General features: G+C 43.9%; 1 protein-coding gene across 2 annotated transcripts in view; it reads right to left on the bottom strand.

Moving 5' to 3' along the window:
• The window catches only part of bean1 (brain expressed, associated with NEDD4, 1), a 63,751-nt gene extending 39,599 nt beyond the window's left edge, over positions 1-24,152 (bottom strand). For both annotated transcript variants that reach the window (XM_072436901.1, XM_072436902.1), the window contains exons 1-2: positions 23,941-24,152; positions 4,085-4,201 (exon numbers count right to left, since the gene is read on the bottom strand). In XM_072436901.1, the coding sequence (XP_072293002.1) occupies positions 4,085-4,109 (25 nt within the window). In that variant the 5' untranslated portion in view covers positions 4,110-4,201; positions 23,941-24,152. The remainder of the gene's footprint in view (positions 1-4,084; positions 4,202-23,940) is intronic.
• Positions 24,153-26,777: the final 2,625 nt, after the last annotated feature.

Raw genomic sequence — 26,777 nt, 5'->3', positions numbered from 1 at the left:
AAGTACTCCTTCCATTGCTTTGGTGTTACAAAGCCCATGAGGTCATGATATGTCTTTGTGACTAGAATAGTTGTTGTTGTTTCAGAGACCAACCGGCTTTATTCCAGGGAGACTCTTCTTCATCTTCCTCTCCTTCTTTGACGTTCGGTGCTTCCACCGTACAGCTTTATTCTTTAGGCTTCATTCCATAGGCTTTAATATTTCCACTGATGTCGCTGCTTGGTAGCCGTGCGTCTACGAGACTGGTTGAGGACAGGAGACCACCCCCACCCCCATCTCGTCACTCTGATCACTCTGACTCCCCACAAGCAGACCCCCATCACTCCGACTCCCATTTAGCGCCTTTAGCCTGTTTTCTATATCTGCCCAATCAAGCTCCTTTGTTCCAAGGAATCTCCCTGCAGCTTTAGCAATGATCCTGATCCTTTCAGTTCTGCTTTGAGTCTGAGCAGCACAGTTTACAACATCCACCATAAAGAGTACAAAGTCCTCTCTATCCACAACCAGGGTATTCTCATTCATTCTGGAACCTGCACACTTGGGACCTCCACTCTTGAAACCTTCACACTTCTTGGGAGCCACGCTGGCCTTTCTCATTTCGCCCTGGCTGGGAGCAGCGCTGGCTCCTCTCTCTGTATTTACTCTAAACTCGTTACTTGAAACTTTCTTGACTGCATCTGCATAGGATATACCTTGAGAGACCTTTATTTTCTGCACCTCAGCAGCTCTTTTGCTAAACCTGCATCCCCCATAGGCAGAGCTATGTTCTTCCCCACAGTTACAGCACTTCAGTTTTGCTCCCACGTCACACTTCCCATACTCGTGATCTCCTGCACATTTACCACATCTTTGCCTCCCTCTACAGACCGCTGCAATATGCCCAAAGCGCTGGCACTTAAAGCAACGCAGGGGCCTAACGTCATGGCACATGAACCCAATGAACACCTTACTAGGCAGGTACCTCCCTTCAAGTGTTACCATTACAGACAAGCTGTCACATCTTACCCCAGACAGGGTCACCTTCAACCGCCTAGCGTCCACCACCTTAGCTCCAGTCAAATTCTCCTTAACTTCATCCACAGACGTCGCCGTAGGGACACCTACGATAACTCCTCTGACCGTGTTTCTTTCAGCATCAGACACAAGAATGTCCTTTCCACCCAGACGTTTAGTTCCAATCGCCTTCCGTTGCTGAGCCGCGTCCTTGCACACGACCAGCAGCGAGCCATCTCTAAGGACACTCGCACTCTTGATCACTCCCACAGCTACAGTTAGGCTCTTTGACAATGCCACTGAATTCCACTCCTTAAAGGATGCACTATCCTGTGCAAGCTTTATGATCACCTTACAGTCTCTGCTCTCACTCCGGATATCAATAGCTTCAGCCTCATCCTGCTGCTCATTCCCAGAACCCTCGGACGAGCTAAGGGACTTTTTACGTTTCCGGGCACGTGCAGCCAGAAAAGGCTGCTCCTCCACGCCGTCCAGAACGTCTTCGACCACCGATCCACTCTCCTCCGCCATCTCCCGTCTCTCCAGACCGGAGACTTTATTCCTTAGGCTGTTGTTGTTGCTGTTGTTATTGTGAAGTTGTTGATTCTGTAAAGAAGAGCGATGGCACTTCCGTTGCAATGGCACTTCCGTTGTGATGGCACTTCCGTTGTAATGTCACTTCCGTTGTAATGTCACTTCTGTTGTAATGTCACTTCCGTTGTAATGTCACTTCCGTTGTAATGTCACTTCCGTTGTAATGTCACTTCCGTTGTAATGTCACTTCTGTTGTAATGTCACTTCCGTTCTAATGTCACCTCCGTTGTAGTGGCGCTTCGGTTGTAATGTCACTTCCGCTGTGATGGCACTTCCGTTGTAATGACACATCCGTTGTAATGGCACTTCTGTTGTAATGGCGCTTCTGTTTTAATGTCACTTCCGTTGTAGTGGCACTTCCGTTCTAATGTCACCTCTGTTGTAATGACACATCCGTTGTAATGGCACTTCCGCTGTGATGGCACTTCTGTTGTAATGGCACTTCCGTTGTAATGGCACTTCCGTTGTAATGGCACTTCTGTTGTAATGTCACCTCCGTTGTAATGGCGCTTCTGTTGTAATGTCACCTCCGTTGTAATGGCGCTTCTGTTGTAATGTCACCTCCGTTGTAATGGCACTTCCGTTGTAGTGGCACTTCCGTTCTAATGTCACCTCTGTTGTAATGACACATCCGTTGTAATGGCACTTCCGCTGTGATGGCACTTCTGTTGTAATGTCACCTCCGTTGTAATGTCACTTCCGTTGTAATGTCACTTCCGCTGTAGTGGCACTTCCGCTGTAGTGGCACTTCTGTTGTAATGGCACTTCTGTTGTAATGTCACCTCCGTTGTAATGGCACTTCCGTTGTAATGTCACTTCCGCTGTAGTGGCACTTCCGCTGTAGTGGCACTTCTGTTGTAATGACACTTCTGTTGTAATGTCACCTCCGTTGTAATGGCACTTCCGTTGTAATGTCACTTCCGCTGTAGTGGCACTTCCGCTGTAGTGGCACTTCTGTTGTAATGACACTTCTGTTGTAATGTCACCTCCGTTGTAATGGCACTTCCGTTGTAATGTCACTTCCGCTGTAGTGGCACTTCCGCTGTAGTGGCACTTCTGTTGTAATGGCACTTCTGTTGTAATGGCACTTCTGTTGTAATGGCACTTCCGGTGGCACTTAAGTGTAGAATCTGTTATAAAGTAGATTGATTTGTGACCAACAAGTCCACAATGCACTAGTTCTCTGGGCGGCCTGAAAATCACTATTGGGTCTGTACTTCTTTCCTTTTGACGTCCTGTGTTCGCTCACACAAGTGGGCGGAGGATTACATTCGATGGCGACGCCCAGACGGGCTTCTGGAATAAGGTGGTAGTTGGAAGTGAGGGCAGCATGTCCATGGAGAACAGTTCATCAGTTACCATGGTGACACAATGAACGCATTAGCAAACACAGCCTGATGGACAAAAACAATATACAAAACAAAAACATAAAAAATAACCTACATAAAATGAAATTGAATGAAATACAGAAAAATAAATGAAATATAAAGAAAATGGATTTGAGTAACATGTCTTCAGGAGCCTGTACGAGCGTGTTGGGCCTTTAACGTGACAAATGTGAGTGTGACTAACTTAATTCCCTTCTTTTAGAGCTGGTGCATTAAACTCGTGAGCTTGGGGCCAAATCCCAGTTTAAGAATCTGGAAAATTGGAAGCAAGACAGAGGCATTTGTCAGATTTAGAAAGTAAAAGCCTATGATCAACCATGTCAACCCACTGAAGGCCTGATATATAAAGTAATATAGTAGTATAATAGGATATATTATAAAATATTATTATAATAGAGTTCATAACATTTATTTCACAAAGTAATATAATGTGGCCTCCAACCAACACAGATTTTTAACAACACAAATCAGCTTTCCTGTTGTAGTTCCAACTAAGTCCAACTCTGCTCAAACTGTGCTTTAAATAAATTCAGATTAAAGTTTAACTTGAGTAACTCAGCTGTAGACAGAGCAGTGCCTCCAGTTAACTTCACCCCCCTGACGTGAATTATGAAATGTGGATGGGAGCAATAGCAAATGTAAATCTATCAAAGTCGAATCACACACATGCATGGAACAATTACGCCGAGAAAATATATCTGGTACATCACCACAAACCATAAATACAAAAGTGTCAAATATAGAGCGACATTTTCAAACTGTTTTCAACTTAATCAGGACATTTCCAGGTCCCCACTATTTCCACAGCACACAACATTATAATTGACTACTTTATATCACATTGTAGCTGTAAAACTTTTCTCTAGTTCTCCATTGAAACAAAAGAACTTTCCTCTTATAGCAAAGTAGCAACCAGAAGTAAAAGTGGGTGGAATAAAGTGAATAGCTTTACACAATCAAAGCACCGAATAAATTATATACACAAAAAATAACGTGGGATTGTATCTGGCTTATATGATGCTGCACCAAACAGAACAGCACAAACTAAAATAATATGGAATGATAAATAGGCAAGACGTAGACATAGATAATGATGTTTTGGTCCTTACCCGAGCAGATCAGTTTCATCAGCATGAACCCCTGTGTGTGAGTCTCCTACACGCACATCGCAACAGGCAGCGCAACTTCTGCTCCTCTGCACCCGCTCGCACTCTTATACTCCGGGACTGTGGAGGAGCAGAGAGACGAGAGAGAGAGGGGTGAGTAATGAGGAGAGAGAGAGGGGTCCGAGCTGTGGGGAGCGAGAGAGAAAGTGAGGAGAGGGAGTGGGGCGGGTCTGCCGCTTAAGCCACGATTCCACTGGTTCGGTTTGGAGCAGTTTGATACGGTCCAAAAGAGTCTCGGCTGTTTTAAGTGAACTGGGCCGGTCTGTTTAAGCGCTTTCCAAATCCGTCCGACTCTTTTAGGTCCACTTTAGCTAATGAGGAACCAGAGCGAGATGATTGGATAAGAGTTAGAGTGGGTTAAAAGGGTTAGAAGGGTTAGAAGGGTTAGAAGGGTTAGAGTGTGGGTTAGAGTGTGGGTTAGAGGGTTAGGGTTAGAGGGTTAGGGTTAGAGGGTTAGGGTTAGAGGGTTAGGGTTAGAGGGTTAGGGTATTTTAGGTCCACTTTAGCTAATGAGGAACCAGAGCGAGATGATTGGATAAGAGTCTTGTTTTCACACACTCAGACATTTACAGTTTCTCAGAGTCGATCTTATAATAATAAGAAGTTTTGAAACTTCTATAATCTGTCCTTTCCTCCTGTTCTACTGCGTTGTAACAACGAAATTTCCCCTTGTGTGGACATTAAAGGTTTATCTTATCTTATCTTATCTTATAATAAACCGCCTTGTTTCTAGTGTCGGCCACTTATACATGTTGAGCCCGCAAAGCTAGCGCACGTGCACGTTAGGTAGCGTCAGTTGCACGGCACCCGCGCACAAAAGACCCGAAATAATATGTTTCGAGTAATTTCAGAGATTAGCATTATGATAGAAGTAATTCAGGTACAATTTTAGAGATTTTTTATGAAGAAAATATTAGTTGTTTAGGAGACATCAGTTGCTGCTTTGGATGGAAAGAATGGCGCAGAAGCTCACATACTGTAAGTGGACTGATCCGGGGGACCAGTGGAAACATGGCGGTTTCTCTGAGATCGTGGAGAGAGGGTGAGGGAGAGGGAGAGAGAAAGGGACATGGAGGTCAGTGCTTATTGGCGAGATATATAGAGAGGGAGAGAGAGAAAGAGAGAGCAGAGTAATAGGGTTAGTAAGGAGAGAGAGTTGATGGTTAATGCCCGGGGCCCTCTGTTACATCTGTTGCATCCTCTACATCTATCTCCATGGTGACAGTTTGGTGTCACACAGCAGAACACATTTTAGACAGAGAACAAACCTCTTACAAGTACATGGGAAAATTAGACATTAACGCTTATTTTATGTTATTTTACTTTTTTTATACTGGTAAATGTACATTTCTGGCCACCATCAAGTTGTCACCTGTTAATTTGTATGTATTTATTGTGTTTTGAAAGTCAATTATTATTTTGAATATATATATTAATTGTTAAGTAGTTTCAAATGGTTGGATAGAGTCCACAGCCAATCCTTTGTCAGTAAAAGCGTGTGTTTGGAGTTCAGACTTTGGAGGAAACTGTTTTTTAATGTGCATGTTTCAACATTGTTCCCTCATCCAAAACATACCTGGAGTTGCCTTCCCAGATTTGTGACGTCACGGGTAGAAAACTAGAGGCCTCCTGAGGTGTTTTGAATTATTTTGAGACCCGTTCTGAGCGTTTCTGCATCAAAAACTACTACATGCTTACATTTGGACATCAGGGCTAACAAGCTAACTTTTGTTTATTTCCCCCATTGTGATTCCCTCCAACTCAAATCTTAATAATGTATGTTCTGCAATACAACTGTTATTTTCTAAAACATGAGGCCAAAGCAAAGGTTCCCAGGGAACAGTTTAACATAGAAATAATGCATGTGTCCTTAAAATGGCAATGATTAAAAAGTGTCTTGTTTGTGTCCATAAAGTTAATATTGAAAAACATTTTTTTTTCAGTTTTGTTTTTTATGAGCCAGATTTTTTTGAGTGCTTAGTGTAGATGAATGAGACATTTGTGTGTGTGTCTGTGTCTGTGTGTGTGTGTGTGTGTGTTTGTGTGTGTGTGTCTGTGTGTTTGTGTGTGTGCGCGTGTGTGTGTGTCTGTGTGAGTCAGTGTGTGTGTGTGTGTTTGTGTGTGTGTGTGTGTCTGTGTGTTTGTGTGTGCGTGTGTGTGAGTCTGCGTGTGTGCGTGTGTGTGAGTCAGTGTGTGTGTGTGTGTGTGTGTGTGTTTGTGTGCGCGTGTGTGAGTCTGTGTGTGTGCGTGCGCGTGTGTGTGTGAGTCTATGTGTGTGTGTGTGTCTGTGTGTGCGTGCACGTGTGTGTGTGTGTGTGTGTGTGTCTGTGTGTGTGTGTGCGCGTGTGTGAGTCTATGTGTGTGTGTCTGTCTGTGTGTGTGCGTGCGCGTGTGTGTCTGTCTGTGTGCGTGCGTGCGTGTGTGTGTGTGTGCGTGTCTGTGTGTGTGTGTGAGTTTGTGTGCATGTGTGTGGTGTGTGCGTGTGTGTGTGTGTGTGTGTGTGAGTGAGTGTGTGTGTGAGTCAGTGTGTGTGTGTGTGTGTGTGCATGTGTCTGTGTGTGTGTGTGTGTGTGTGTGTGAGTCAGTGTGTGTGTGTGTGTGTGTGCATGTGTCTGTGTGTGAGTGAGTGTGTGTGTGTGTGAGTCAGTGTGTGTGTGTGTGCGTGTGCATGTGTCTGTGTGTGTGTGTGTGTGTGTGTGTGTGTGGGTGTGTGTTAGGGGCCTGGGGTCATGTCCCTGCAGGGACACAGAGTGGGTGGACACAGGACACATCAACACTGCAGCTCTGTCTTCTGGTGTAAACAAGCCCATCACAAGACACTTTGAATATGGAAAGAAGAAGAACACAGTAGTCCAGATGCAGCTCAATGACACTCACCTCACTTCATTTTGTTCAATAGAAAATGCACGAGGGGGTTTTGCATATGTTATTATTTAGTATTTGGGTAAACTAGAAATTTCACCTCAAGCTTTAATAAATCAGGCTTAGAATTAGAAATCACAAAATCTTATACTATCTGTAAAAATCTTCCAAAGTCTGTTAAATTTGTACATTTCCACATTATAATGCCAGTCTTACCTAGACCCGGCCTTTTTCCTCGCTGCCAGACGCATACTCCAAATATATTCATTTATTGTGTCCACGGCAGGAGTTTTAAGGTCCAAATCAAATGGAATGGTGATGTCAAAAATAGTCTGCAGATCTTGTCAGTCCAATATTTGACAGGACAGTCCCAAAAACATGGAAATGGTTTGCCTCCTGGTTGCCACGGTTTCTTCAACAGTCAGCTTTTCCAATGAAGTGCACTTTGACATGGTGAAAAAAACGTGAGATAATTTTGTGATTCATCATCCTTCAAAACAGTAGACAGTCTCTTTCAATAGAATGGTTGTGCAGGTTATGAATGCATTTATGTAATTAGGCCCGAGCGCCACAAGCTGGCGAGAGGCCTATTAATCTCGTAAGGCCGTGCGAAGCACGGCTGCGAAAGTGCGCACGTAGTGCGCACGAAATCGAGCGCGAAGCGCTCGCCCACTTCCAAACACTCACTAACGCACTCCTTCACTCATGCACGCCCCGTGCATACTAATTAGTAGTAGGAAAATGGAACATTACCGTTGTAAACGGGCGAAGCCCGTGCAAAAGTGCGCACTAAACGAGCACTTTATATTGCTTATATGCATGTTCCGTGCATATAAGCATGTAATGCAAAAATTGAACATTATTACTGTATAGAGGGCCAAAAACACAAAGTGGGCGGAGCCCACTCAACATTAACGAAAGTACCCGTCAGTGACCAGGGACCCACACCATGAGGTAGGAAAGCGCGAGCGCTTTCCGAAAATGTAGTTTATGATATTTGAAAAATGGGAAACATTGTTTTCGCATCGGAATATTATTCTTTCTTTCTTTCTTTCTTCTTCTTCTTCTTCTCGGGACCAACCCCCCTATTTTTCACCCAGTGAACATTGACGAAAAGTCACAAAAATTAGCAAACCTCTAAAAATCGTGCCTCTCTACATTCTGGCTATTTCCTTTTTCTAAAATTAAAAAAATTGGCGCGTCAGCGCCCCCAAATGTACCAAAAATGCATTGAGAGATGGGAAATGACCCCAAAAAAATCTGATCGTAGAATCATGACATTTGGCGCAGAGGTAGATGGTGACAAGAGAAGTAAAAAATATTATTACGGCAACGCCGTCCGCCCAACCAAATGTCGGCCATATTGCTTCAAAAATGGCTAAACATGACTTCGGAGTTTTTCCAAACGTCGTACCTTTACAAACTCCTCCCAGGGCGTTGGCCCTAAAAAGCTGAAATTTGGTGAAAATGCTACTGAGGAGTGGGACATCAAAAGTTATCCAAATTACATTGATACCTGTCACGGTCTCTGTGCGGCGAAGCCGCAAACTGTAGCAAGAATTTCAGAAATCTCCCAAATTTAACATTTCTGCCGTTTGCGCAGATAAAGTCCGAATTGCGTCAAATAGAATCAGTTGTTAAACTCTTTGCCCTAAACCTACTTGAAGTGAAATAAATTCATTTGGCGCCACAGCGCCCCCTACAGATTTTATATGGAGGTTAAATATTTAGTTTTGCGAAATTATATGAAATTTGACACACAACTCAATTTTGGCATCCCCATCAAAAAAGTCAATGAGACCCATGTCATAATTGTTATGGCGTTGCCGTAACGATGACCGAAACCTTCCATGTTATTCCAATGGGGAAATCGCCAGAACATGTTTACACTTTAGACTTTCACGAACTCTTCTTAGACATATTAACCTGAAATTTGGTGAGACTCATCTTCAGGGGTGGACCATCAAAAGTTATCCACATTTTTATTCAAAGAGTCACGGTGTCTGTGCGGCAAAGCCGCACATTTTGCCAAGAATTCAAAATAAAATTGCTTTTTGATGGTAAAACAAAGGGGAGAAGATGTGACAGCGTCACAGATTCAGCAGTAGGCGTAATAAAAGGACAATTGGGGCGTGGCGGCGGCGTGGCGAGGGCCGATCATTGCCGCTTGCGGCTATATTTTAGATATTATTCCCCTTAAAAGTTCTAATAATAAGCTTTAATAAATATTAAAGGAATAACAGAGGATTGAGAACTTCAGCGTGTGCGCACATCACCCCCCCACACTCACCCCCCTCACTCACCCCCCACACTCACCCCCCACACTCACCCCCCTCACTCACCCCCCCACTCACCCCCCACACTCACCCCCCTCACTCACCCCCCCACTCACCCCTCACACTCACCCCCCTCACTCACCCCCACACTCACCCCTCACACTCACCCCCCTCACTTACCCCCCACACTCACCCCCCTCACTCACCCCTCACACTCATCCCCCACACTCACCCCCCACACTCACCCCCCACACTCACCCCCCTCACTCACCCCCCACACTCACCCCCCACACTCATCCCCCACACTCACCCCCCCACACTCACCCCCCACACTCACCCCCCTCACTCACCCCCCACACTCACCCCCCTCACTCACCCCCCACACTCACCCCCCACACTCACCCCTCACACTCATCCCCCACACTCACCCCCCTCACCCCCCACACTCACCCCCCACACTCACCCCCCTCACTCACCCCCCACACTACTGTTCTTTCCAAGAGGAGTTCTTTCCCATCAAACCTTGTGCAGACTCATGCAACAGTCCCGCTGCTGCACGTGCGTTTGTTTATTAGTGAGACGGATCGCATCGCATCTCTCGTCTCCGCAGATTACTGTCTCTTCTGAGCTCGAACACAGTCTTTCCCTGTCGTCATTTTGTACAGTACAAGGAACTCGCTAAACACACACAGTCATATCAACCACGCATGCGCAGCCAGGGAAACGAGGCTGCAGGTGTGCAGTAGCACGCAGGGAATGATCGACATGTAGGAGGACTACTCAGCTGTCCACGCCACGAGGAAATGAGACTCAGATTGCGTGCCAAAAATCCTCTATTGTTCCTTTAAGTCAGTTGCTTAGTTTAATTTCTTGGTTATAATAAGTTCTTATTTGTAAATACCTTAAACCTTGTTTCTCCAAGTCAAAGGATTCTTTTAACATATCAAAGCTTTTCAGTAGATGTTCTTCTACAGCCCGGCTGCAGGCGCAACTTAAACGACTGATCTTTATGAAGAAAAATGTATTTGGAAAAAACAACCTTTGATGTTGCCATTCAGTTAAGTGACCAACATAATATTTGTTAATAATAATGTGTTTTGCCTGTAATGTCTCGCCTTAATTGGTCAATTTGAGACATTCAGGCTTAAAATATACAGTATCCAACAAGAATGTGATGCAGCTGGATTTACTCCATTTGAAGCTGTTTTGCTGCAAACGAGGCAGCTTCTTCAGGCTATATGTTAGTGACTTTGACTACCACTACGTGTAACTATGGGTAACCAAAAACCTCCCCAACCTGAAGGAGCTGGACGGCAACAAAACATTGACTTTCAAACTAAGTGCAGACACATTGTGTTTATTCTTGTTGGATAGATATTATATTGCAAAATTAATCTAAAATAACGTAATCATGAAATAGGTCCATGGATTTCCTCTCCACAGACAGAGCGCTGGTTTCAACCTGCCCCTTTACATACCGCAAAGGCCCGCCCCTTTACATACCGTAAAGGCCCGCCCCTTTACATACCGCAAAGGCCCGCCCCTTTACATACCGTAAAGGCCCGCCCCTTTACATACCGTAAAGGCCCGCCCCTTTACATACCGCAAAGGCCCGCCCCTTTACATACCGTAAAGGCCCGCCCCTTTACATACCGTAAAGGCCCGCCCCTTTACATACCGCAAAGGCCCGCCCCTTTACATACCGTAAAGGTCCGCCCCTTTACATACCGCAAAGGCCCGCCCCTTTACATACCGTAAAGGCCCGCCCCTTTACATACCAAAGGCCCGCCCCTTTACATACCGCAAAGGCCCGCCCCTTTACATACCGTAAAGGTCCGCCCCTTTACATACCATAAAGGCCCGCCCCTTTACATACCGCAAAGGCCCGCCCCTTTACATACCGTAAAGGTCCGCCCCTTCACATACCATAAAGGCCCGCCCCTTTACATATCATAAAGGCCCGCCCCTTTATATATCGTAAAGGCTGATGGGGGGCTACAGTTCACGTTAGCGAGCAGTGGTTTCTTTTTGATTTAGCCAAGTACTCTTTGTTTCTATTTTTCCTACAAAAAAAGCAATGGCTCCTCAAATGCAGGTGAATAAACAACATGCATGAATCACTCTCAATACAACTTCTAGTGAGTTCATGATATGGATAAACCATTATAAAAAGTACATTTGGCATACTTTCTCCCTTAAATGTTCTATATAATACAAAGCTGTTTTGGACGTGTTTTAATGTGTTTTCTTCACCAAACATACCTGCAGCTGCGTTTCATTTCATTCAATTCAGATCGGAGTGATTGACAGGTGGATTAGCCAATCAGGCGCAGACATAGTTCGCCCGTAACTTTTAAGGGGAAAAATAAAATATTAAAGGGTGTATGAAATATATTGCAGAATCAATGAGCGAAGCACAAAACACTGAGCAATGAGTTCAATTCTTTCTCATGCTTCACTGAACTAAACTTATCTGATTGCACGGTTCTGTCTGGGTTTGGCTCGAGGAGTAACAGAGGGAGTGGTGACCAGCCTGAGACTGTTAAAAAAGAATAGTCGGAGATCATTCTGGTCTTGCCAAATCTCCCTCTACAGAGCTCAAAACACTTCAGTCCACAATGTGATGTCATTAGGTGATAATCAATAAAGTTCTGCCACATGTTTTTAAAAGTCCAAACATCTTCCCAACTCTCAATTCCGTGCTTCTGTACACAGCACACAATATACAACTTACAAACGTGATGTAATGTATTGACCGCTATTGAAATGTGAGTCACATTTGAAGTCCGAGCGGGCGATTGCTGCACATTAAAGAGTAGAAAGAAGCATGCCAATAAAATGATCTACTATAAACTAATAAAGTCGATCGCAGTCAGCTTATTAAGCAGTATCTGGAAGTACATATTTTCATTTTTGAGAGGCGTAAAAATATTGCTCATATATTTAAATTACTCATATATATGAAAACAAATACAAATCAATACAAATAAACTTGTTCTTTTCTCTATCATTTGTAACTTCTGGCTGGCCCATGCGTAGCCCCGATATGTGGTGCATGTGGTAAAGACGTAATCCTGGAAGTAACACCCCGTTGTCGTGGCAACCAAGAACCAAGCAGCATGGAGGCTTTTGGGGAAAGTTCAGGTGGAGGGTCTGTGTCAGTGTGGTCCGACTCTTTCATAAGAAATCTGACCGTGTGGATGTTATTCAGATTCAGAACATGGTAAAGAACAACATCTTGTAAGGTTCCTGTCCTATTTTAATGTGTTTAACAGTCCAACATTTACAGAGAAAAAAGTCCTCTAAATCATGTGGATCACTGCTTACCCCGTGTGAATGTTACAAAATACAGACGTCCTTTTGTCACTCGCTGTCAGGTACACTGTCTTTGCCAAACCCAGGCGTGAAATCCCGGGGTACTTGCTGTATTTGGGCCGATAGTATTCCGAGTCAGAATCCTCACTTCCTGTTCACACGTGGACATTTGGCGTGTGTGTGTGAGTCACTCTCCTCTCACTCCTCTCAGCCGAAAAGTAAAGTTTCTCTGTGGAACGTGAGAGCTCATACTCTACAACTCTGAACGAAACATGTATTCCTCTTTAAAGGACCTGCAGTACACAAAACCTGTAGTACCTGTAGTACACAAAACCTGTAGTACCTGTAGTACACAAAACCTGCAGTACACAAAACCTGTAGTACCTGTAGTACACAAAACCTGTAGTACCTGTAGTACACAAAACCTGCAGTACACAAAACCTGTAGCACATGTAGAACACAAGACCTGTAGTACCTGTAGTACACAAGACCTGTAGTACCTGTAGTACACAAGACCTGTAGTACCTGTAGTACACAAGACATGTAGTACCTGTAGTACACAAGACCTGTAGTACCTGTAGTACACAAGACCTGTAGTACCTGTAGTACACAAGACCTGTAGTACCTGTAGTACACAAAACCTGTAGTACCTGTAGTACACAAGACCTGTAGTACCTGTAGTACACAAAATCTGTAGTACCTGTAGTACACAAGACCTGTAGTACCTGTAGTACACAAGACCTGTAGTACCTGTAGTACACAAGACATGTAGTACCTGTAGTACACAAGACCTGTAGTACCTGTAGTACACAAGACCTGTAGTACCTGTAGTACACAAGACCTGTAGTACCTGTAGTACACAAGACCTGTAGTACCTGTAGTACACAAAACCTGTAGTACCTGTAGTACACAAGACCTGTAGTACCTGTAGTACACAAAATCTGTAGTACCTGTAGTACACAAGACCTGTAGTACCTGTAGTACACAAGACCTGTAGTACCTGTAGTACACAAGACATGTAGTACCTGTAGTACACAAGACCTGTAGTACCTGTAGTACACAAGACCTGTAGTACCTGTAGTACACAAGACATGTAGTACCTGTAGTACACAAGACCTGTAGTACCTGTAGTACACAAGACCTGTAGTACCTGTAGTACACAAGACCTGTAGTACCTGTAGTACACAAGACCTGTAGTACCTGTAGTACACAAGACCTGTAGTACCTGTAACCAAAAATAACACGTTACTGATTTGAAAAACTAACTAGATTACATGGGTGCACAAAACTAATGGGATACGTTCCTCGTTACTCTAAAAAGGTATTTTGAGTACTCTAACGCGTCAGCCCCAACTCTACCTCATCGAGATTTACGCTACGCAATTTGTGCTTTATAAATACCACCTGCAGCTGGAATCTGCCCCCACAAACCCATGTCCCGTCACGTCCTCTCCACCTCCAAAAGGCCCGTTCAAAGTGACTTATGAATGATGTACCTAAACATGAGCTGATAATCAGACAGAGACCTGCAGCGAGGGCAGACGCTTTGTGCCAAATACTAATAAAAGGAACTCACTACTTATTTAAATGACATTATATTTTAGTAGCCTGCACTAATATTTAGGCAGTAGGCCACATCTCACATCTTTGTTAGTTGTTTTCTGTTGTGCTTCACTCTTATATAGCCTACACGAGATGTGCGTGAGGATTGGCCTCATTCACACAGATACGAGCACGTGGGGAATGGTCAAAGGAGAGAAGCGGATGCCCTGCCTGAAAGAGCAAAAGCAGCGAGGGAGAAATGTGTGGCTCTGCAGCTGAGGGACAAATGCTTCAGCTGCAGCAAAGACGAGAGCAGGTAAAACACAAAAACACGGGCTCAGATTAGACTATTATTTCATTTAGGGAAGGCCCTCAGGACAAGTTCTCAGGTCAGGTTTGGACAGTGGGTCACGTGTCGTGCTTGGGCGTGGCTCAGGTTGCATCATTTGGGCAAATCTAAACTCCAGTGTGCAGTGCGTAAAGACAAATGTAACGTCAGTGCTTAACCAACCCGTCTGAAGGTGTTTTCTCTCACGTCCAAAGTTCAGGGGTCACAGTGCACAGTGGGACAAGGGTTTAGATGCTATTGAAGTGTATTTATATCATGACCCAAAAGTCCTCATTTCCCTGTGTAGAGAATAACAAAAATACACTTGTTATAAAGTGACAGTGAAAGAAAACGCCCGGGGCTGAGGTCACGGCCAGGTTTGACAAAGACATCCACCCAGAAAGCAGACTCCCCTTCCCCTCTTCAGTCCTGGGGGTCCTCCTCACCCCGCCTCACTCCCTTCCCTGTACCCCACGTCCCCGCTCTCATCCATCTCCCTCTGCCTCCCTCTGACACTCTATTTGGCCCACACCACCTTGTCATCCATCCAGCCTGTCATCGCTGTGGCAGGACCGCACAGACACGCGGCAGAACCCGGCTCTCCGCACGCGCCCATGGGCCCCGATCCCTAATGGTTCGGTCATGGACTGTCCAGCACATCTGGGAGGTCAGAGGTGGGCTATCATGCCACGCGGCTGTCGTTTTACTATTTTTAAAGACGTGAGTGTGTGTGCGTGGAAGAGGAGGGAGCTAACGGTTGCCACGCTAACAGACCTGCTCGTCGTGGCCGGTGTCTGGATGAAGCATGACCTACAGACTCGTTTAGAAGACAGCATGTTCAAACTGCTTTTACATAGGAGTTCAAGCATGTTCGGTGATTTACAAAGGAAAAGTTTGTAATTATATAACTTGTGGCTTATTAGACGTCAAACTTGATACATCAAACTTACATCGCACATTTTTCACTCACTCAGACATTTATACGCAAAGGTCATTAAAGGTCATTCAAATCAAAGTTTAATCGCTGATAGCAAGTACTGTTTTTTTAAGATTTGAGGTGGTCAACAAAGGTCGATTGTGGTTAAGGCCAAAGACAATAGAGGATTAGTTGAAAGTTACAGAAAGTTTGAGGGAATTTTCAACACCCAAATTCCTCTTTCAGTGGAAAAACAGCACTCACATTGTGTCTGGATTAAGAATATTCAGCTCGTCTTCTTTTGGAGAATAGTTGTTATTTTACACTGTGTTCTAAATTATTATGCAAACAATATTTTTCTCTGATCAATTTAAATTATATCATAATGTTCAAGTCATCAATCTTTAGAGTACATTTTGAATGTCATTAAACAAATCTCCCAATGATAACTTTTTTTTTTCAAAAATAAAAACTCAAAATGCACTGTTCAAAATTATTATGCACAAATTCAACAGTTTAAAATCATGTTATTGTTGTAACGAAATGGAAATGGTAATGTTTTAAATTAGAAGCATTATCAGGTCATATTTAATAATTACTGATCTCAAAACCTATTCTAATCTAAACATCTGAACAGGACACGTTACATTTGAACATTGGACCCCTTATTTGACTGGAGCTTCACAATTATTGCATCCTTTGAACGTGTGAGCTTGTGGAGAGTTTCTGCTTGAGTTTGCAGGATGTCAGAATATCCTCCCAGAGCTGCTGTTTGGATGTGAACTGCCTCATCCCTCATAGATGTTTCACTTGAGGATAATCCAAAGCTACTCAATAGGGTTGAGGTCAGGGGAGGGTGGGGGCCACACCATGAGTTTCTCCTCTTTTATGTCCACAGCAGCATGAGATGGTGCATTGTCCTGCAGAAAGCACGGTTCTTCTTTTTGTACCATGGAACAAAGTGGTCAGTCAGAAACTCCACATATTTTACAGAGGTCATTTTCACTCCTCCTTGTGTCTGTCCACCCCTCCATCCACCTGGTCCATCCACCTGGTCCATCCACCTGGTCCATCCACCTGGTCCATCCACCCCTCCATCCACCTGGTCCATCCACCTGGTCCATCCACCTGGTCCATCCACCTGGTCCATCCACCTGGTCCATCCACCCCTCCATCCACCTGGTCCATCCACCTGGTCCATCCACCTGGTCCATCCACCTGGTCCATCCACCTGGTCCATCCACCTGGTCCATCCAGGGATGCACTCATCAGTGAACACCACTGTTTGAAAATGAGTCTTCATGTATTTCTGGGCCCAATGGAGCCGATTCTGCTCGTGATTATTGGTTAAGGGTCGAATAGAAGGTTTCTGCAGAACGGCCTCTGGAGGATCCTACACCTTGATGTTCGCGGGACTCCAGAGGCACCAGCAGCTTCAAATACCTGTTTGCTGCTTTGTAATGGCATTTTAGCTGCTGCTCTCTTAATCCGATGTATTGTGCCTTTATCTGCATGAATCTGTGTGTGCTCTGAATCAGCTATAAATCTCTTAACAGTACAATGATTAAGTTTTCATGAAATATCAAAGGTTTTCATACCTTAAGACATTCAACTATTTCACACTCGGCACTAGAGAGATCATTTTTCTTTCCCATATTGCTTGAAAATGGTGGTCTGCTTAATAATGTAGAAAGTCCTTCTTAAGTATTTGGACCTTTCTGGCAAACTAATTAACACATGTGTCTGATTTCACTGACCCAAAGACCCCTGAGACTTCCACTTTCACTGGAAAACAAACAAAAATGATCTTTATGACACTTAATAATGTGGAATGCGGTGTATTTATATCTGAGAATAGGTAAGAGACTATGTAATTACACATTTTGATGGTGACTTCCATCTTCACCAGAAGTGTCAAGATCAGATCACTGCAAACGCAATAAAATCCACTTAAGCACTGGGACAACGCACGGATCACATCAACCAAGAGTCCAATAAATACAAATGCTGGATCAAAGAAGAAGCAGAGATCCGGAAACGAGGCAATTTAAATCAAGACGAAAGAGCTTGCACATGGGACACACTTCTCCAACGACAACCAGCGCCCGGCGTAGTCAGAGGAGGACAGAGACGGAGGTTTCTGTCAAAACATGTCAAGGTAAGTACTTTTTCTCTTACCTCTTGTTTGATATAGAAACGACAAAACAAAAAAAGACATCAGCATCTATCCTTTATTAATACATACCAAGCTTTTTCAAACATGAAGGCGTTATACAAGCGGCAGCAGGAGGCGATTTGCTCTGAACTGGGACTACTTTGTCTGGTTTAGACCTGTTCTCTTTATCATCATATAGTTCCAGGGTCCACGTGTTAGCATAGCATATTGCAGGCTTGCTTGCATTAATAATTGCCGTGTCATTTGTTTTACGCCTTTCTATCTTTGCTGTGGCACAGTTCCAGAGACACAGTGTAGGTGACATACTCTATCTTATAAACCCAAATGAGGAAAATGCTGATTATAAACTGCAAGTGACGTCCAAAACAGATGGCGTTCTCAATGCATTACACTCATTTTTTTGCCCACCAGTGGCAAGGCATCCCAGACATATCCTGCTCCAGACGCTTATGTCTGGGTTGGTCTATCCAAACTTTGTAACGTCGTAGTACAGGTGGGTTCACTGGTGGGTTTTACAATGCTGTGCTTCCATTGGTCAGTCTTTGAGTGCCTGGATAGGTTGCATGTCAAATATTTGTAGAGAAGGTCATTAAAACGATCAAAACAAACCAGGTGAAAGTGTGAACAGCTGCAAGAGCACTTCCTGGTTTTACACACACTGTTCACTCAGAGATATGACACTTCAAATGCATCATGTATCACAGTTAAAAGCTCAACAGTTTCATTTGTAAAACATTCTGATATTCTGTCCATGAGTGTTTTTAAAAATGGAAATGATGCAATTCCCGACAGACTTGTAAAGCTCTGTAATCTAACAGTCTTTACTGCCAACTCTTCCCATGGCCTCCTCAGAGGTTTGAGCTGCTCACACTCACCACACTCCACTACACTGTGCACGGCAAGCGCGTCTTCACTATCTGATAAATGGACGAAATAAAGAAGACTAGATAGACTCTCTCATACCAAAATGTTGATATTTTGTGGCAATAAAATGATGTTAAACATGCCACACTGAGCTCGCCTCAGGTCCACACTGTACAACATCACATTTACATCAGGGTTTTGTCGTGTAATCAGCTCGTGCACAAGTACTGCTTTATTCTCATGCGCTATTTACAGACAGAAAACCTTATGATTTCACAAGAACAGCCTGGAACATTGAAACGTCGGTGAAGTCGTGTTTGTGCTGCCCCGTCTCCACCGCAGCAGCAGGACAGTCAGTCTCCTCAGCCTTTCCATCTCCTCTTCACCACTACAGTCTCCACCTTCTCTATCGGTTGCCCCAACTTATCTATCAAACGTATCTTACTTTATGTAAGATCAAATAGTTTCTCTTCTCACCTCATCATTTACGTCTAAACACAGATCGAATTAGGCGGTTGTCGTTGCCGTGTGAACATAACCTTAAATATAACCAAATTTTTTGGGGGGATTTTTTGTCCAGTAGGCTTTTTTGGACAGGACAGTGTAGTGTGAAAACTGTCTAATGATATTTTTATAATATTGACTAATTAATAACATTCTGTTCTGTTCCGTTCTGTTTATGTAAGAAACAATGAAAAAATGTATACTGTTTGAACTTAACGAGGCTAAATATGCTTTGAGAGGAAACTAAAAAAACTATAACTATATAAAAAAATAAATATAAGAAATAAGTTGTGAGTATCTGAGAAATCATCTGTAAAAACTGTATTATAGGGTTGCAACTAACAATTAAATTCGACGAGTCAGCGGTTATTGTTTCGTTCAGTCGACTCGTCAAACAATTATTTCTCTTGAACTTTGAGACTTTTTAGATACATTATCAATCAAACCAAAGTTGTAATATGGAGACTGAAGGCTTCAAAACAGAGAATATCACAAGTAATATCGATGAATTGATGAGTATTTTTGATAGTCAACTCGTTAAGATGATTTGCTTCATCATTGCAGCCCTTTATTACTCATTCATTTTATGCAAGTGAACTCAACATTCATACATCATAACTCTAAAATAACTGCAGCCTTTATGATTTGCGGATTCAAATTATGATTTTGATTTGCTCTGACTCATTACACCATTGTTTGTAATGATAAAAGAAGTGTGCAGCGGTTGTGTTTCTGTGCTGCTGTGGCCCGCACCTGCACGCCGGGGCCCCTCTCCTCTTTTATATAACACAAGGGAGCAGCAGATCACGTGCAGCTCGGTGATGGAGTGGAGGCCTAATAAAAACACTGTGGCCTGGATTCTGCGTGGAGTAGTGCACTTCACTGAGGGGACTTGGTGTAGTGTGGAGGAGGGCCCTCCAGCACAGCCCCAAACGCAAGAAACAAGGGCATGTTTTGAGATATAATAAGACTGGCAGAATACCAAGTATATTTTGTACAGTTTAAATGAATAAAAATGACAACAAAAAAGGTGTTTAAAAAAAGGAATATAGTTGGGGTAGTTAAATCTTCTAAACAAGGGTATAAAGTGATATTTATGCACTTCTGTCATAACTGCAGCAACTAGGGGTGCATGGGGGGCAGTTGCACCCCTGCTGGATGGTCCAGAAGGTGCAAGCAGGGCTATTGGTTGCTGGTTGTGTTAGAGATAAGATGAATTAGATACATTTTAAAGCTACACAATTTGTATTCTAATATACTGGTATTTTTTACTTCATCCAATAGTTTCCGTGCGTTGACCACCACGGAATTTGTGCTTTATAAATCTCACCTGCAGCTGGAATCTGCAGACATGAACCCACGCCATGCCCTCTCCACTGCCACGCCATTTAGAGCCATGCAGGGCCATGCAGAGCCATGCAGAGCCATGCAGGGCCATGCAGGGCCATGCAGAGCCACGCAGAGCCACGCAGAGGCACGCAGAGTCACGCAGGGCCATGCAGAGCCATGCAGAGCCATGCAGGGCCATGCAGGGCCATGCAGGGCCACGCAGAGCCATGCAGAGCCATGCAGGGCCATGCAGAGCCATGCAAGGCCATGCAGAGCCATGCAGGGCCATGCAGAGCCCCGCAGAGCCATGCAGAGCCATGCAGGGCCATGCAGAGCCACGCAGAGCCACGCAGAGCCACGCAGAGTCACGCAGGGCCATGCAGAGCCATGCAGGGCCATGCAGAGCCATGCAGAGCCACGCAGTCACGCAGGGCCACGCAGTTACGCAGGGCCACGCAGAGCCACGCAGAGTCACGCAGGGCCATGCAGAGCCATGCAGAGCCACGCAGAGCCATGCAGAGTCACGCAGGGCCATGCAGAGCCACGCAGAGCCATGCAGGGCCATGCAGGGCCATGCAGGGCCATGCAGAGCACAAGTGAGATGTACCTAAAGCCGACAATCAGTGGGTTTGACAGAGACATGCAGCAGCAGTCACACCAAAGGCTTTATGAAAAATATAAATAAAAGCAACTGCATTGATCTCTCACAAAATAACTTTTAAAATATCAGAATAAACTGTGTTTTAGTCGCCTACAATTAATATAATTTAGGCAGTAGGCAGTTTTGCAGATGTTTTGGTTGTGCTTCAGACTCTTGTGTTGAATGAGATGTGTGTGAGCTTTGACCATGGTCCTGTACACGTACATGAATGTGCAGGAGATATGGATGCATCAGCAGCAGTGGGACAAACGCTTTGCTGCAGAGACAAGAGTAGGAAGAACACAAAAACCAGAATGTGACACATGAAGCTCTGTCAGGCGCTCGTATTCTGCCAAAAAACTGTGTGGAACGTAAAAACGTTGGTTACTTCTGTGAGCGCATGTCTGGGTCTTGGCACATTATTTACATTTTTTAAACAGAGGAACCTTTATGAGCAAGCTTTCTGTTACAAAATAATCTGGGTCAGGTTTTGACACTGGGCTACACGTCATACACAGGGTCATTGAGTCGACCCAAACTCCAGCATGCGTAAAGACACATGAATGTGTTGGAATACGTCATTAAGCCAAACCTCGCTCATGTGCTCCGCCTGAAGGAGGAGTTTTCTCTCAAGTCTGATGGTAGTTTAGTAAGTTAGATCATTTACAGATTCAGAGGGATCTGATATGGTCACAGCGTGGACTGAGCACGAGCACCAGGAATGTGCATGCTTCATACGTGTCATGTGTCCAGAACAATGAGTGGAATAAACTGCCCTTCTCTGAGTTTAATCTCTCTGAATATATGATGTACTTGCTGACGATTTCCTGACTCCAACACTTCTCTTCTCGTGTCGTCTTTTCCCTGTGTCTCCAGACTTTGCACAGACTTTACAGGACAGTCTCAGTTTGAGTCGAGATAAGCAAATTCCTGTGCCTAATGGAAGTTTTATAAATACCACAGATGGTGCAGAGGAACGCACTGTAAGCTTCAGAAAAGAGACCTCAGATCTGTGACTTGGCCCTACTTGTTTCCATGAAGATAGAGAAGTTTAATACTAGGAAAGTGACGATACACAAACCACAATTTTTGATCGCAATTTTTTGAAAAGCCAATAGAAAATGCCTTGACAGCTTTTAGTAGAAATAAATAACTGTCTTTCTTAATGTAGTCTACACTGAAATCAAGCAAAGGATCATGGTCTATGTAGTTCCTGCTTCTTCATCTTTTTAGCTGTTACTACGTCAAAACAATACATTAAGCAAAGAATTGTATAATTTAATATATTGGTACAGCAATATTATTACTGTGATGATGCAATATCACATTATTTTGGTTATTGTTGCGCCCCTATTTAGTACAATAATGAGCAACACATGCAAAACACCCCCACACCAACAAGCTGGTGGTGGACCATCCCCCAGAAAGGTTAGGCTGCCTAGAGCACCTTAAAAGAAAGCATTTAATGGGGACATTTTACGCTTTCAGCTTTAATGACATGACATCATTACTTTACTCAAAGTGGTATTTTTGAATCCTACATGTTTGACTTAATCCTGTATTGTCCTGCAGCAGAGGCTCCAGTGCTCAGTAAAGTCCTATTTTCACCCACCCCCTGTCTCCGCCCACATCCCTAAACTGTCTGTGATTATTTGACAAATACATACTCTTAAGACTGTGTCCAAATGTCCACACTATTCTCTACTATTCAGGGTTTACACTGTGTTTAACGCTGCACAAATGTCCAACAGGTGAAAAACTGGTGCACTCAAAATATCCCACAATGCACCTTGAAAAGGGTCTAGTGCTGGTCAATATAGACCACAATGCATTGCGAGAGTCGAAAAAACAACAGCGAACGGAGACTGGACACAACACGACTGACTGAAATCAGACAGAACAGTCTGACCGCATTGTTGACCCGTGATTATGAAAGAAACACTGTCACAGTTTGTTTGGTGTTTATTGTGAGACCTATGATTTGTATGGTGATTATTAGTCCATAACGATGACAGATGTTATCAATTTTCCTCACAGAAATTAAGTTTGATCTGCGTTCTGGCTTTTTTTCACTCAGACATCAAAGTCACGTGACCCACGGCAAATCAAAAGTAGTGAGTGATTGAGTGCACTGCTAATGAGTGCAGGACTTTGTAGTGAATGAGGGGTCAAGGACTAGGCAGCTGCAGCCCAACTGACACATGTAGGCTTCTAACAAATAAAAAAACATATATGATACAATCTGCAGCTTGTTAAAGTTAAAGGCAGTTTTGAAAGGGAAGTCTATGGAGCTGTTTTAAGCCGTTTTAGCTCAGAATATTGCTGTTTAACAAGAACAACATGCAAAATAATGATCTACAACTTTTATAGTTCAATTCTAGGAACTTGAAAAATGCACATAATGTCACCTCTAAAAAAACAAATAAGTAGATAATATTTATTTTGCATCGTTCATATTTTTCTCTTGTTTCTTAGTGTTTTCAGTCGTCTCCAACAGGTCTTAGTTTGCACCGCTTCAGCTTCTTCACTCTGCATTACACAGCAGAATTTACACTCTCTTAACTCAAATCAACAGTACCTTAGTCAATCATAATCTTTCCCAATTCATGCTATTAGATAGATAAAAGCTGACACCTCCTCCCGTTTGTGCATTCTCGTTCCAAACCCGAGCCAAACCCTGACACATTGGACAGTTTTATTGCCATTAGTGTCCCAAACGTGAGCAGTTTCATGCCTGCATCCATAACCAGACATAACCCTGCTTTCCACTGCACACACAAGTTCCACAAACTGCAGCAGTGCTCTCCTCTGCCAGTGCACCACTCACTCTCCCTCCGCTCATATTATTATGTAACGGGTCTGTGCCGCTTTCTTTCTTTTTATTATAGCGTGTCCTAACGGTCCTAACGGTCCTAACGGTCCCGCCGGCGCCAACGCGACCCGACCTCCGCGACTGCCTTTTAACAACCCGTAATAAACATTTGATTTACCCCGGTAGGAAATGCACCGGGATCACACAAACATTCTGCTGTTCTAAAGATGCTTACTTGCTCCGGTAGAACTCATCTTTCCCCCCGCGTTCTCCTCGCGTCTTTCACCTCGGACACTTCTCCTCGTCCTCGTCCCTGTGACTGTGACTCCCGTTCGTTCTTTCCGTTTCTTCCCGTGTCTCTCCGTGGCTCCGCTCCTCCGGGGACTTGGCACACCTCCTCAGAATAGCGCGCCGTTCGTTCGTTAAACTCTCCCCGGCCGCGTCCGTCCAAACGAGGAGGAGGTTGTGGAGTGAAGCTGCGGAGCGGAGGCAGCGGCCGTTTGACGCCAGCGGGTTCTCGCTGCAGTTTCAGGACACGCTGACAGTGTTGGGTCTAAGTGTGACGTACTAATACTTAGCTAATTATGATGCTGAAGTATCTTAGTACTGCATTACAGTGAAAATACAGGAGCAGGCTGAATGTGTAAACGTGACAGGCAGGACTCCTGCTGCAGGGGACCTCTGCAGCAGCCGTGGACATGTGCCCATGGAGCTGTTACATTGCTTATGTTACAGCCTTATTCTAAAATGAATCAAAATCATTAGCTGCCTTAAAAGTCTTCAAATAATACCCCATAATTACATCTTGTACATAAGTATTCACAGCCTTTGCTCAGCACTTTAAGTAAGTAAGTAGATATTTGTATAGCACCTTTCACAGACAGAAGTTACTAAGTGCTTCACAAAAACACAGAATAAAGCAATAAAACACAAAAACTTACAGTGAGCAATACATATACAACAATATACAGTCAAATCAGTCCCTAAAGCAAATGCAATTAAAAGGCTTGACTAAATAAAAAGGTTTTGAGCTGACCCTTAAAAGCAACAACAAAGTCCAGTGACTGGAGGGAGAGCGGAAGGTCATTCCAGAGTCTGGAACAGCCTGGAAGGATCTGTCTCCTCTGGTCTGAAAAAGAGTGCGAGGAACCAACAGCAGTTTCTGATCATGCAAAGCTCTAAAAGTCAGGACTATTTTAAACTGTATCCGGTAGGAGACCGGCAGCCAGTGAAGGGCTTTGAGAATGGGTGAAATGTGGGCCCTTTTGGCTCTAATCACAGCATCAAGTCTTTTGGAGGCTAATGCTACAAGCTTGACACTGTTTATGGACAGTTTGTCCCGTTCTTCTGCAGAACCTCTCAAGCTCCATCAGGATGGATGGTGAGAGGCGGATCACGGCCGTTTTCAGATCCCTCCAGAGATGTTCAATTGGGTTCAAGTCTGGCCTCTGGGCCACTCAAGGACATTCACAGAGTTGTCCCGTGACCACTCCTTTGTTGTCCTGGCTGTGTGCATAAGGTCTTTGTCTTGTAGGAAGATGAACCTTCACCCCAGACACTGTGGGGATGGTACTGGCCAGGTGATGAGCGGCCAGGTTTCCTCTGGACGTGACACTTGCTATTCAAGCCAAATCTCCCTGACTGAGGCCCTTCTCCCACAATGACTCAGTTTGGCCGGGCCCATGGAGGCCACTGTGCTCATAGGAACCTTCAATGCTGCAGAACTGCTTCTGCACCTTCACCATCTGTGCCTTGATACAATCCTGAGGTCTACGGACACTTCCTTGGATTTCATGGCTCGTTGGTACCTTTTATAGACAGGTATGTGCTTTTCCAAATCATGTCCAATCAACTGAACTTACCACATGTGGACTCTCATCAAGCTGTAGAAGGACAAGGACGATCAGTCAAAAACGATGAGTCATAAATCCTCACTTGACTCCAGATTTTACATTATCTTCCAAACAGCAGGTGGCATTGTCTTTAAAAAGGAAACTAAAGCGCTCCAGCACATCAGTCCCAGCATGCATCACCAGTTTCATCCAGAGTTTCAGAGATTGTGGATTATTTGTAATAATCACGAGCTGAAGAAAGACAGAGCTTTTTACCGGATTCACAATTCTCCAGAAAAATGAGAGAAGTGGATTTCTGTCAATGTGAGTCAAGCCTCACATTGACTAAGCTACAAATGTATTTATGCAGTAATTTGGCTTTTTATTTGGGAAATTATTCATCCACCATCTCATAACAATTCAAAATATTTAGTTTGTGTATTATCGATTCTAATCATTATTCTTCTGTTAATTAATTGAGAGAAAATGTAGTTAAAAGAGAAACGATCACAAATGCTTTTCAAAACACTGTTTACATAATAGATTACACACAAACTAAAGCTACGCAATAATTATGGGGTGTTCTTAATCGTCCATACCAGTAAACATGATAAGTACAGGCTTTTACAATGAAGAGCATTTCACACAACAAAAAAATATACATCTCTTTGATAACATCAAGTGAAAAATTATAAATGGGAACATTTAAATTGTGCTTTTCTATGGTCAAGGCACTCAAAGCGCTTTACATGAAGGAACCAGTCACCCATTCACACACAGTCAGGTTAAGCATCTTGCCCAAGGACACAACGGCAGTATTCACCTGAGGCAGCTACGATCACACCAACCTGCGGGTCAGTGGATCTGACCGCTCGACCAGATGTCCAGATTTTGCAGCTTTAGTGCACAATCTACTTGATCTAAACTCTTTAAAAACACACTTGCCTGGTAAGAGTCGCTAATGTTTAATCTGATTGTTTTTTAAGATTATTAGTTATTCACAGCTTAATTTAATGACAAAGATATTTCCCAAAAGCAAAATGTCTGGCTCGTTTCCGTTCATTTTGGCCGTGATGGCGTCCAGACATTTAGTCTAATGTTCCTCATGCTGCTGCTGGTGTGAGAGTGCAGTGCCTCTGCTCTGCAGGTTTACAGTCCCGTAACGCTCACGTTTGTTTCTTATAGTTCTTTGCTGGTAGTTTTGGGGGGCTTCAGAGGAGGGTGTGTCCTCCAGAGTGTG

The sequence above is a fragment of the Eucyclogobius newberryi genome, unplaced genomic scaffold (genome assembly GCF_026437365.1).
Source record: "Eucyclogobius newberryi isolate DKJ021-1_F unplaced genomic scaffold, fEucNew1.0.hap1 SCAF_8, whole genome shotgun sequence".
NCBI classification, from domain to species: Eukaryota; Metazoa; Chordata; class Actinopteri; order Gobiiformes; family Gobiidae; genus Eucyclogobius; species Eucyclogobius newberryi.
Note: the sequence above shows the minus strand (reverse complement) of the source record. Positions and strands in the feature narration are given on the sequence as shown.